Below are 13,253 nucleotides of genomic sequence, written 5' to 3'. Positions count from 1 at the left end.
GAATACAGTTATAGAGAGCAAATTCATGTGGAAGGGTTTACTTGAGCCAAGTTTGAGTCAGCAATGACAAAGAAATTCTGAGTGAATATAGAATAGGAGAACCCTCAGGAATTACCTGAATATAAATTTAAATGTGTTCTCCCCTTATGTGCCAGGCACCAGGTGGGGCCTCGGCGGCACCTGTGTGAATGTTGGCTGCATCCCCAAGAAGCTGATGCATCAGGCAGCACTGCTGGGTGGCATGATCCGAGACGCCCCCTACTATGGCTGGGAGGTGGCCCAGCCTGTTTGGCATGACTGGTGAGGAGCTGCCATGTTCCCAGGGGTGCTTTTCTGATCCTCATGGAGGAGGAGGTTTATTCATTTAACCCTCAGAGAAATGTGCTGTCAGGGCTCTTCCAGGCACTACTCTGTGCAGTCTGGAGTCTGTTTTGGTTATCATCACTGTGAGGATGGGGATACTACACCTACTGGGGAGAGCCCTGGGATGCTGCTGAACCCTATGGTACATAGGACAGACCTCCCGAGAACAGCTCATCCCCAAAGCCAGTGGTGCAGAATGGGATGTTTCTTCGGGGTCAGCAGCACTTGGCCACACACACACCCCTTCATGGATCTCAGATTTGCTGGATGCGGGCCATTGCTGTGTCCTAATGGCTGTGGACCAAAGCTCCCATTTTGCTTGAGTCCAAAGGTCCACAGCCCCAAACCTTACCACCTTTAAAGCACCTTTGTTTATTTGTGTTCTGCCCATGCACTTTATGTGTCCAGTGGTTTATTGTGGAACTCTATAGCTAACACTTTTCTTGTGTTTTTAACATTCTGTTTTGTGTGTTAACAGGAGAAAAATGGCAGAAGCTGTTCAAAACCATGTGAAATCTCTGAACTGGGGACACCGGGTCCAGCTGCAGGATAGGTACTATAGCTTTCCAGGCCCTCCTGGCCTTCTTTGGGTCATTTTATACCATGGCAAGTGCTTAGTCATTGACAGCACAGCAGCAATAAGATGAGGGGTTCCTGTTTATAGGGTAAGGGTGTGCAGGCAAGCAGCAGATGGAGGGCGTATCCTCCAGGCTCATACCTGCAGCATAGTAAGGAGTTAGGGGCATGTTGGTCAAATGGCTGGAACCCAGGGCTGCACTCAGTGGGAGGTGTGGACAGGGCCTAGGGGCCCTCCAGCAGGAGTCAGGGAGTGGAGCATGATGAGGGCCATCTCAGTGGCTGACTCCTTCCTTGAGGGGGGCAGCCTTTCTTCTGCCTGGGCCTACAACAGTTATATGGAAGGAGCCACATGAGCCCCTTGCGGCCGGTGCATTGGGAATCCTGTACCTTACCTCTCATCTTCCAGCTCCCATACCATGAACCCACACCTCACCAGGTACTTCCAGCTCCCCAGGCATGGATAAATGAACCTGGGATTGTCTGCTGGACATGTCTGACATGATCATTACCGCCTGAACCTCCAGACCCCATCAACGTTTTGCGTTTCCCCAACCCAGATGCCAACACTTCCTGCCACTGTACCACCCTCCCTAAGGAGTGACTACCAGAAGGAGAGGTGCCTGAAGCTGCACTCTGTTCAGCTAGGCTTTGCTCCCTGTAACTCTGTCCTGTGTCCATAGAGGTTGTGGAAGGGACAGCAGTCCCTCAGAGGTCTGGTGGCTCTCGTCTGAGTACCCAAGATTGACTCTGAGGGGCCTTTGGGACTTTGCACTCAGGAACTAATTTGTGTCCACTAAACTCAAGAAAGCTGAGCCAACTCACCTTTGTACCTTGGCTTTTCCAGCCATGCCTCCAGGAGCTCAGCCACAGTGTAATATTTCTCCTCTGCATGGTGTGTTACAGGCATCAGGCTCTGCCATCCTTCCTGCTGGCGTTGAACAGTCCTTAATGCTAGACCGGCTCTACAAACACCCATAGAAAGGACTAGTGCAGAGCTTATATGTCTTTGTCTACAGCTGTGAGTTGTGGGGGGTGAGTGAGGGCTTACTACAGGAGCTCCCTGTAGCTCAGATAGTGCCTGGAGGCACACAGCTGGGGGGTAGGGAGAATGCAAGTTCACTAGGTGGTGAAATCTTATCAAAATTACTGAGAGCCTGACACTGCATGATAGCCTTGTAATTAGTGGGCGTGAGTCAGTTTCTGCACACCACACTGCTATCTACCCTGTTGTCCTGGATATAGCCTCTTACCTGTCCTCACTGTCCCTCGGGGCAGCAGGAGAGTAGTCCATTTTCCAGTTGTCTTTCATATCTTCTCTGCTAAAGCCATAGTGCTGGTGGACACCCACCCTTGCCAAGGGGAAGTTGGTGGTTTGGATGATGGGGGGGTCATTGGGTGTTCATGGGGGCCTCCTCTTATAGGAAGAACATGCTCAGGTGTCAAGGACTGACCCCAAGGGGTGTTTCCATTCTGAGTCACCTCTGTCATCACACGCCAGTACTGTTGAGCTGACTTCTAACGCTGCCTGGAAGCAGCGTGATCACTATGTTCCAGGAACCCCCTGTGAAGATCGAACTCCCCCAACCCCTGCCGTGCTTCCTGGGGTGGTGTTTGAGTTGACTCTGCCCTACCTGAACTGTGGACTGTAGGCAATGGGCCTGAGCTTACCTTTTAGCAGTTTGCACAGTGATCCCTATTTTATCCTGTAGGTGATGGTTAATTTGCAGAGGAAATGTTTGAAAATCTTATTCTTATTTTGCAGAAAAGTCAAGTACTTTAACATCAAAGCCAGCTTTGTCAATGAGCACACGGTTTGTGGTGTTGCAAAAGATGGGAAAGAGGTAAGTGCCCAACTTGTGCAAGTGGTTCCTCTCAGCAGACCTCAGGCGTGCCAAATTTAGTGTGGTGCAGTGAATACTGCTGAAATTGACATGGCCGATTCCTTGCGGCTGGTCATAATTCTTTTTGAATGATGAAACACTTCCATGCGATGCATATTGTACCAGGTTGCTTGCTACATGGGCACAGGGCGGGTGACCACACCTCTGCAGGGCTGTTTGGATTTGAAGAGATGTCTACGGGGTGCTTTGTGTACTGTGGTGTGCTTGGAGGAAGAAACTCTCTTGACTTCTTCTACCTATCCCCTTCCTGTCTCAGTTCCAAGGGACCTCTGAGCTGCCAGCTGGAGGGTCCACACTCTAGGGCAGGGGCTTTAAGGAGGAAGTCTTGGTCTCTGTTCAAGATCACCTGCAAGCATGTGAGTCCTCCTGAGGGGTGCACCAGTTTGACCTCAGATTTCTTCGTTTATTCTCAGACTCTGCTTTCAGCTGAGCATATCGTCGTTGCTACTGGAGGGCGGCCAAGGTACCCTACACATGTGAGTATCCCCCAAAATAGCCTTCCCTCATGCCTGGTATGTTCATGGTCTCTGCACTCACACAATTCACTCTTCATATTCTCACCACCCTCATCAGCAGCCCTCCTCACTCTTTCTTTTGCAGCCACTTTCCAATTGCCTTTCAGAGAAGTCTGCTAAAGCCAGTCCCAAGGGCCCATAGTGCTAAATCTTTAGAGCACTTCTTCTTTTTTTTTTTTTAAAGATTTATTTATTTATTTATGCATACAAGAACTAGGGTACAGGTCAGAGGCACGGGAGAGTGAGAGGATTCACCAGAGACAGAGTGGGGAAACAGAACAGGCAGGTGGACAGAAAGCATTGCTGAGGGGAGCAGCAGGCAAGACAAGAAAGGTCTGCCACACCATGTGGGTTTCTCCCTGGCTGGCCGGGGATTGAACTTGTGCTGCAGAGGCTGCAGACAGCTTCACAGCGCTGCCCTCAACCTACTGCACCACACCACCCGGGAGGCCCTAGAACACTTCAAACTTAGCTCTTCAGTTGCTTCTGGGACCCCACTGGGTCTGTTCTCCTTTAATCTCTGTGTCACTTTTTCTCAGTCTGCTTTGTTCTGAGTCATCTTTTCTTCTTCAAGGAGTTAAGCTTGTTCCCCCCCCAATAAATATTCATATCACAAATATACATAAAATATACATATCATAAAGTATACCTTTTATAGGTTTTAGTATATTCACAGAGTTGTGCTACTGCCTAATTCCAGAACATTTTCATCACCCCCAAAATTTTGTCCCCATCAGCACTCACTGCCCATTCTCTGCTTCCCCCAGCCCCTGGTACTCACTGCTCTGCTTTCTGCCTCTACTGTTTGCCTGTTCTGGACATTTTGCATAAATGGAATCATACAGCATGGGACCTTTATCGGCTGGTGTCCTTCACCTAACATAATATTTTGAAGGTTTATTTGTGTTGTGACAGGTGTCTGAACTTCATCCCTTTTTTTGGCTGAATATTTCATGGTATGGGTGGACCACATTCTGTCTATATGCTTTTCTATTGACAAACATCTTGGTTGTCTGTGCTTTTCTAGCTAGTATGAATAATGTCATGAATATGAGTATGAATGTCTGGTTTCCCTTCTATTGTTTCTATACCTAGGAGTGGGGATGCTGGCTTGCAAGGGTAACTCTATGTTTAACCTCTTTAGGAATTGACAGACTATTTGCCAAAGTAGCTGCCCCATTTCACACTCCTAACAGCAGTGAATGAAGGTCATGCTTTCTTGTTTGCATTCTTATAATTTTTATAGAAAATTGAACATTTCAAAAAACACATTGTGTTAAATTTGGAAATGTGAATCTCCCTCTACTATAGGATTTGTTTATTGCTGTTTGTTTTTTAGGTGGTTTTTCTTCTAAACAACAGAGATTGTACTTTGTTTGAAATCTATTCAGCCACTCTGCATCTTTTGACTAGTGGATCTCGGCTGTTGACCTTTAAGGTCATTACTGAAACTTTAAGTGTTCCTGGGGAAGAGGTGTTCTCTTGTCTTTTTAAGTTTTTGTTTATTCTGGTTATTTTTTGTTAGTTTCATTTCTGTTATCTTATGTGTCACTTCTATTATTTTTTGGTTGAGGGTTCTACTGAGGTTAGTGTATGATGGACTATTTGAGTAACCTGTTGGACAGTCTGGTCTCTGGCTAGTACTGATGGGCCACATTGTTGCTTTCCTCTCCCTCTTCCATGTTAAATGATTTCAGTGTCTGTTACTTCTGTATTCCTTGTTCTGTTTCTTCATAATAGCTCCTGTCAAATTTCTTTCATATGTGGCTTGGTATTGATAAATTCTTTTTGGTTTTACTTTTCAGTGAACTCCTTATTCTTCCTTCTATCTTGAATGTTAATCTTGTGTGCCTTCCTGGTGGCACAGGGGTTAAAGACACAGCACTATCAAGCAGTTGGCAGCCATTGCAAGATGAGTTCAGAATCCCGGCCAGGGAGCTAACCCCCATGGTGCAGCAGACCTCTCCTGTCTCACCCGCCGCTTCCCTCAGCAGTTCATCTGTCTGTTCTGCTCCCCTCTCTGTCTCTGGTGAATCCTCTCACCGCCCCTCTCCCCCACCACCTCTGGCCTACACCCCAGCTCTTGTATACATAAATAAACAAATCTTTAAAAAATGTTAATCTTGTTGGGTAAAGAATTCTAGGCTGGAAGTCTTTTTTTTTAAAGCACGTTAACTTTCTCCTTCAGTGCCTTTCTGCTTTCAAGTTTCTTATAGAAAAGACCACTGACAGTCTGACTGGTGTTCCCTTATAGGTCACCCTTTTCTCGCTTAATGTTTTTAATATTCTGTCCTTATTGTTGGCTTTCAGCAACTTTATCATAAAGTGTCTTGGGTGTGTCTGTCTGGTATTATTTTGTTTAGAGCTCCTTGGGCTTCCTGGATTACCATATCTTGTTGGCTTGCCAGATTGAGATGATTTTCAGTAATAATTTCTTTAAATAAATGTCTTATGTCATTCTCTTTCCATTCCTGTGGGACTATCATGATGTGAATTTTATTTCTCTTTAAGTTGTCCCAAAGGGCTCTTAAACCATTTTCATTTTCTTTTATTCTTTTTTTCTCTATATTCTATTTGTATGTTCTCCAACTTTGTGTTTTTGAGCTCATTCTCTCCATTGCTGGGTTGTTTTTTTTTTTCTGTTGAAGCCATTAATTAAATTTTTTAATTCAGTTACAGTGTTTCTTAGTTATTTCTAATTGTAGCTACCTCATATTTTCTTTGTCTTTTTTCTATTTCTGTTTTATTTCCTCTGTTGTTAAAACAGAGGATAAGCATTGTTAAAACTGTTACCTTACTGTTCTGCAGTTTTGCTGGGTTGAGACTCCTATTAGGGCTTTTTAGCTGAGGCATTTGTGGTATGTTCTTCTTATTTGAATTGGTATGGGTGGTAACAAGGATACACTTTCAGACTGTTGAAATGATCTGAAGGCTAGTACTGGTGAGAGGTAGTAGGTGTAAAAAAGGACTGGCAGTAGGTCACCAAAAGATCACCTCCAGTGTCAGAGATTCAAGCTTCCTACTGTGCTGTGGGGACCCGAGTTTTGTAGGGGGATCTACAGTAATCCCTTCCTCTAGGCCAGCTCCTCTGTCTTCCTGTTTCTTTTTTTTTTTTTAAGATTTATTTGTTTATTTATACAAGCACTGGGTACAGTCAGAAGCGTGGGAGGGTGAGAGAATTCACCAGAGCCAGAGTGGGGAGCAGAGCAGGCAGAAGGACTGAAGCACACTGCTGAGGGGAGCAGTGGGCGGCAGGAGAGGTCTCCGTGCCATGCGGGACCCTCCTCTGGTGGCCGGGGAGCATCCGGGGATCGAACCAGCACTGCAGAGGCTGCGGGCAGCTTCGCAACCCAGCGCTCAACCTCTGCGCCACCGGGGAGGCCCTGTCTTCCTTTTTCTTATTATAGGCTTGTGTCCTCTTCCACTCTAGGCTATTTTTTTTTTAATTTTAATTTTTTTTTAAAGATTTATTTATTTATTTATTTATGCAAGCACTCGGTATACAGTCAGAAGCGTGGGAGGGTGAGAGAATTTACCAGAGCCAGAGCGGGGAACAGAACAGGCAGACTGACGAAATACACTGCTGAGGGGAGCAGCGGGCACGGCAGGAGAGGTCTGCTGCGCCATGTGGGACCCTCACCTGGGGCTGGGGATCGAACTGGTGCTGCGGAGGCTGGGAGCAGCTTTGCAGCCCAGCACTCAACTGCTGAACCCACAGGGGTGGCCCTAATTTTTAATTTTTTAAAATTTGTTTTTTGCACAGAAGAGCTGGGGTATGGGTCAGAGGTGGGGGGTGAGAGGGCTCACCAGCAACAGAGTGGGGAGCAGAACAGCAGTGAATACACTGCTAACAGGAGCAGCCAGTGAGACAGGAGAGGTCTGCTCTTCTATATGTGGGTTAGCCCCCTGGCCAGGGATCAGACTCAGGCTGTAGGGGTGATAGCGCTGAGAATTAACCCCTAGGCCACCAGGGAGGCCCTAGGTTATTTTATTTTATTTTTTAATAATGAATTTTTTATTTTTTTTAAAAAGATTTTATTTGTATGAGAACTGGGGTACAGGCCAGAGGCATGGGAGGGTGGGAGGATTCACCAGAGACAGAGTGTGGAGCAGAACAGGCAGACGGGCTGAAGACACTTTGAGGGTAGCAGTGGGCGAGGCAGGAGAGGTTTGCCACGCCATGTGGGTATCTCCCTGGCTGGCTGGGAATCAAACCCGCGCTGCAGAGGCTGCGGACAGCTTCATAGCGCTGCGCTCAACACACTGCACCACTGGTGAGGCCCCTTAGGTTATTTTTAAGCACTGGATGCAACTCTGGGCAGGGATTGTAGTTGATATGGAGTCACAGTCTGGGTGTTCTCTTTACTTTTCCAGCACATATCCTTATCCTTGGGTGTTTGCTCCTATTTGACATTTGCTTGAGTTCTGGTGTGTTAGGTGCCCCTTTGTTTTGGTTTTGGCTCTATGGTGAGGGCTTGCCTACCCTTTTGAATAGCCCACCCTTGACTAGTAGTGGCTTCTGCTACGAGGAGACACAGGTCTAATGACCTGTGTCATTAGACCTGTGTCTCCTCCTGTTTCAGGCTCCCGCTGTTCTATATTGAGCTTCGGGCTCAAGCCAGTAATCTTTTGCCTGTACCCTCACCCCTGCATTTCTCCTACAATGCATCCTCTGCATTGCAGTGCTGGGTCTAGTGCAGTGCTGGGTCTAGGAGTCCCTGATATTGGTATGTGCCTGAATCAGCAATTGTAGAGGGCCCTGCCCCTCCCTCTCATGGGTCATACTGCTCTGGTATCACTAGAAATAGAGTTCTCATAAAGTTTTCTACCCCTTCCGCGAGACCATTGCTCCTAGTGTGTATAGCAGTCATCTGTTTTTCCTTCAGGGATTTTGGCTTTGCTGAAGCTAGAAGCCCTGAGAGGAGTCTCAGGCACAGTCACCAAGCTCCGTTAGCTGAGTAGTTTCCTTAAACATGGGACCAAGAAATCTCTTAGTCTTTGCCTAGAGGGTTCTGTGGGCATTTGGGTTACACCTTTGATACTCGGCCAGGAGGTAGAAACTCTGCATTAGTCCTGACTTCCTGCTAGTGCAGCATTTCCAGTTCACAGAGCTGAGAGCTCAGGACTGTCCAGATGGTCCCGGGCATGTGCACAGGCCAGTACCTTTGCCTGGACTTCTTTTTTTTTTTTTTAGAAGTGGGGTACAGGCCAGAGTTGTGGGGGGTGAGAAGATTCAGGAGAGAGCAGGGAGCAGAATAGGCAGATATACCCAAATACACTGCTGAGGGGAGCAGCGGGCGAGACAGGAGAGGTCTGCCGCACCATGTGGGTTGCTCGCGGCTGGCTGGGGATCGAACTTGCATTGCAAAGGTCACAGACAGCTTCACAACACTGCGTTCAAACTCCTGTGCCACCTGGACTTCTAAAAGCCCCAGGAACATGTTGGAAATTTTCAAAGCCCCTGTGGATATCTCATTTCTCAGCTTTTCCTTTTAAGCTTTTGGTTAGTCTATTTGCTTCAACTGTTATCCATCACTTTAGGCAGCTGTGCTGTTAAGTCGCTGGACAATCCCCCCTTACTGCCCGCCCCAGGGAGAGGCTGTCAGCACTGGGTGAGTTCGAGCCAGGTCAATAAAGACAAGTCTATTAAATGGGGTCTTCCAGGAAGCCATCGCCCAGATCACACAGTGACTGTTCTTTGGGAAGGAGACTTTGAAAGCGCTCCAGCCCTGTTCTGCTCTCTCTGGAGCAGTCATTATTCAAGACTGCCACTGAGCTGTTGGATGGGGATAGAGTGAGTTAAAACCCCACAAAACTCACTGTGCTTACCAAGTTTCAGCTATTTTTTTGTTTGTTTTGACTAAATGTTCTCTGTATTGCTACAAGCCTTCAATGAATTTCCAGTTCAGAAAAGATTGAATCTGACCACCTTTGCTACATTTTTTGTTTTGTTTGCTGTTTTCTGGAGGGTGAACCTTGGGAGGTCTTCACTCTGCCATTTTTGCTGACATCACCTCCTGGCCTGGTCTTATGTGGTATAGGGGCTCCTTTGCCCTCCTTCCCACAAGACAAGTAGAGCTGAGGGAGAGGCCCCAGGTGAAGAGGAGGGAGTAGCTAGCAGTAATAGGGCACAGAGGGTTTTGGCCAAGGCCACATCCTCAGGAATGAGGTACCAGGAGCCCTGAGTCTCCAGGTACCTGTGCGAGGTACACAAAAAGCCCCTGGGTCCTGGGGGCCCAGAGGCCACTCCTGCTTCTACATTAGACCAGAAAGAGTGTGGATGGATGAAGAACAAGGGAGTGATTCTGTTTCTCCTCAGATGCCTAAATCCCTACCTCTTTGAACTTTGTGCTCTCTCGGAAAATGCGGAACGGAGAGGGCACAGAGGAAAATGCACACCTCCATCCTCAGAGTGCCACAGGATCCCCTCATCTGTCAGGTGGGCAGAGTAGCCTGTAGAGGCAGCTGGGAAGCTTGTGCAGAGGCGACCGTGGGCAGACTGCCTGGCTCTGTAGGATGACAGGATACTGTTGTTTAAGGTAACTACAATACGGGCAAAGTGGGTGACATAAGTGACCCCTTAGCGAGCAGCTGGACTCATACTGGTTCAGCTTAAAGCTTCTGAAGGCCAGAAGTCAGCTCCCAGAAACCAGTGGTTAACCCTTTCACTTCCAAATCACTGGTGTGAACTGGCCCTGCCCCGCTGGACCATAGCTGGCCAGCTGCTGATGTCTCCATTCACCCAGAGAGGCGATGGAACAGGAGTTTCCTGGTGCTGGGGAGAAATGGGGATTTCAGGTCAGTGGATTCTGCTCTCCCTCTGCCTTTCCCCCTCCCCTCGGTGCCTGCCAAGAACCTGAGAAATTCCTGACTTTATTTTTTTTTGCCAAATGAAATCATAAACTGTTTATAATTCATTTCCTCTCTACCAGCATATCTTCCTCTCATGGGCCACTGACCAGGCACTCGTCCCTGTGTCTCCCCACCTGCTTAGTTGCCCCCTGTTAGGCTCTGCTAGAATAGAGGGTGATCTGTACAACTCCCAGACACTGGGCTGACCCTTGCTGGCCTTCAAGGGTATTATGATACATCCACTCAACATCCTAGTGCCTTTGGAGCTGGCTTTCCCTCCATGCCCTGTCTTACTCCTTCTTCCTTCCCTCAGCCTGGGGTCTGGGCCAAGGGGAGGGAAGCAGAAAGGCAAGACCATTGGCTGCACCCAGGCTTCCTCAGCTACCTTCCATAGCCAACGACTGCTCAGTGATTAGGTGCTGGGCAGACAGCCACCAAGATAAATAGGGACAGGTTACCTGTCCCCAGAGACCACAGCTTCATAAAGTCTCTGAAGCAGGGACACTTGTCCTGGGGGTTTTAGCTTAGTGGATTCTGCTCTCCCTCCACCTCCCCCTCTTCTCCTCCCCAACACCAGTGAACGGAGACATCAGCAGTACCCACACGTGAGCTGGGATAGTTCCAGTTGAGTTATGTCTGCAAAATGGGCATCCTCTGAAATAGTCTCTGGATCAGGACAAACAATGCTCTTCTCATATGATTTCATGTTGATCTTTTTTGCCTGGACAGATCGCAGGTGCCTTGGAATATGGAATTACAAGTGATGACATCTTCTGGCTGAAGGAGTCCCCTGGCAAAACGTAAGACCTGATGTGTGGCTCTTTTTGTCCACCATTGTAAATAAACCTTAGAGCCAGCTAGATCCTCTCTCCCAACTGAGATGGGGCTTCTTTTCAGGTATCAGAAATAAGTAAAGAAATCCTAGTACTTAATGTGCCTTGGCACAGCTGTCAACATACTGTGTCCTGTGACTGTCTTGGAAGTGATGACAGATCACAAAAATGAATTGGCCATTTATTGTCAAGGGCACTCTTTTTTTTTTTTTTAAGATGTATTTATTTATTTATACAAGCACTGGGTACAGTCAGAAGCACAGGAGGGTGAGAGAATTCACCAGAGCCACAGCGGGGAGCAGAGCAGGCAGAAGGACCGAGGTACACTGCTGAGGGGAGCAGCGGGCGGCAGGAGCAGGCAGAAGGACCGAGGTACACTGCTGAGGGGAGCAGCGGGTGGCAGGAGAGATCTGTGCGCCATGTGGGACCCTCCTCCCGTGGCCGGGAGCAGCCGGGGATCAAACCTGTGCTGCAGAGGTGGCGGGCAGCTTCGCAACCCAGCACTCAACCGCTGCGCCACCGGGGAGGCCTAAGGGCACTGTTTTTTAAACAGGAAACTCAAGAGCCATTAGGGGCCTCCCTGGTGGTACAGCGGGTTGAGCGCTGCATTGTGGAGCTGTCCACAGCCTTTGCAGCACGGGTTTGATTCCCAGTAGGCTAGGGAGATTCCCACATGGCGGAGCAGACCTCTCCTGTCTCGCCCGCTGCTACCCTCAGCAGTGCTTTCAGTCCGTCTTCCTGTTCTGCTCCCCGCTCTCTACCTGGTGAATTCTCTCACCCTCCCGTGCCTCTGGTCTGTACCCCGGTTCTCGTATAAAAATAAGTAAATCTTTAAAAAAAAAAAAAGCCATTAGGTTCCAGTGGGTCCTAACATGAGTATCAGGGAGGGAGGGCATCAAGGAGGTGAAATCAGGGTCAGGTTGTCAGGGAATGTCCTTGTCCCCTCCCCTGGCTTCTATCAAGTGTCCCCATTTTCATCTGGTTTATACCCTGGACTTCCCTAAAATCTTGTAGGTTTTCTAAAGGCCTCAAAAATCATAGCCCAGTTGTGAAAATATCTGCAGCATGAGTGGTTTTGCACTCCCTAAGCAAGTACAAATGTGTATTTCCTGTGCCCAGGGAGCAGGCTTTTATCAGGTTGGAGGTCCAGGCAGCTCCTGCTTGTGAGTGCAGAAGGGACTTCATGCACGCAGGGATAGGAAAGGCCACTGGAGGGCAGTAGAGGCTTGGTCATCAGCTGATCTTAGCTGCCTTAGAACTTTCCTACAAGAAAACACAGGTGGCAAAATGTGCCCAGAAGTGACAGGCGCTTTTGCAAAAACATGTTTGTGGGGGAATGTGTGTGTGTGTGTGTGTGTTGTGAGCATGTGAGAGTGTGCTTATCACATGCTTTGCTCATTGTCATTGATAACCACTTTTCAAGACCTTTTGGTTAGGGGTTAGGTCTCGATTCCCTCAAGTGAATGTGATGCAGTTTATTTTATCTTTCAGCCATTCATAAACATCTCAACAACCTCTCTCATTCGTTGTTATAAAATGCTACAATGAACACCTTTGATGTGTATCATATATGCTGTTATAAGTGCTTCTTTTCTGTTATATACACTTGTCAGGGGTGTTTCCTACAAGTAGAAACCAAGATGCAAGGGAGATACTATCACAGCTTCATGCATTTGCTCATGTGTGTACTGATGGGCTGTGCCCTGTTACCTGTGCACTTTTGCACTTTCACCTCCTCTTCGTTTGGGCCTCAGCTTCCTCATAAGGCATAAAATGAAGAGGAGCCTTCCCCCTGCCCCCTCCCAACAACTCCCACCCTCCCCCGCTTTCCCCCCAGTAAGGACTGGTTACTTCTGCCAGACGCACATCCCCAGCTCCCATGACTGCCACTGTGCTGTGCAGGTTGGGATCACTAACAGCTTTCATCAGGTCCCCAGCTTGTGGTTTGTCCCTTGACTTGGTGACAGTTTTTCATGCATAAGTTTTACATTTTTTATGTTGTCACATTTATCACTTTTTTCCTTTAACCATAATTTCAGAGTAATCTTTATCTTTGACTATCTAGTAGATTAAGCTTGACCTGGTTCTATTTGCACTTGCTATAATTATTCATCTTTTTTGTGTTTTTATTGGCCATTTAAAATTGTGTCTGTGAGTGTGGGGATGCCTGTGTGTATATAGATTGTCAATGGTCCTCTTTCTGTCTGCTT

At 47.7% G+C, this 13,253-nt stretch overlaps 1 protein-coding gene across 5 annotated transcripts in view; it reads left to right on the top strand.

Moving 5' to 3' along the window:
• Positions 1 to 13,253, top strand: part of TXNRD2 (thioredoxin reductase 2) — a 63,375-nt gene that overhangs the window by 17,044 nt on the left and 33,078 nt on the right. For all 5 annotated transcript variants that reach the window (XM_037497109.2, XM_037497106.2, XM_037497104.2 and 2 more), the window contains 5 exons: positions 156 to 300; positions 842 to 916; positions 2,705 to 2,783; positions 3,257 to 3,319; positions 10,940 to 11,010. In XM_037497109.2, the coding sequence (XP_037353006.1) occupies positions 156 to 300; positions 842 to 916; positions 2,705 to 2,783; positions 3,257 to 3,319; positions 10,940 to 11,010 (433 nt within the window). The remainder of the gene's footprint in view (positions 1 to 155; positions 301 to 841; positions 917 to 2,704; positions 2,784 to 3,256; positions 3,320 to 10,939; positions 11,011 to 13,253) is intronic.

Source organism: Talpa occidentalis, unplaced genomic scaffold (assembly GCF_014898055.3).
Source record: "Talpa occidentalis isolate TD23 unplaced genomic scaffold, MPIMG_talOcc4v2.1 talOcc4.8, whole genome shotgun sequence".
NCBI lineage: Eukaryota > Metazoa > Chordata > Mammalia > Eulipotyphla > Talpidae > Talpa > Talpa occidentalis.
The sequence above is the reverse complement of the archived record's forward strand: the minus strand, read 5'-3'. Positions and strand labels throughout refer to the sequence as shown.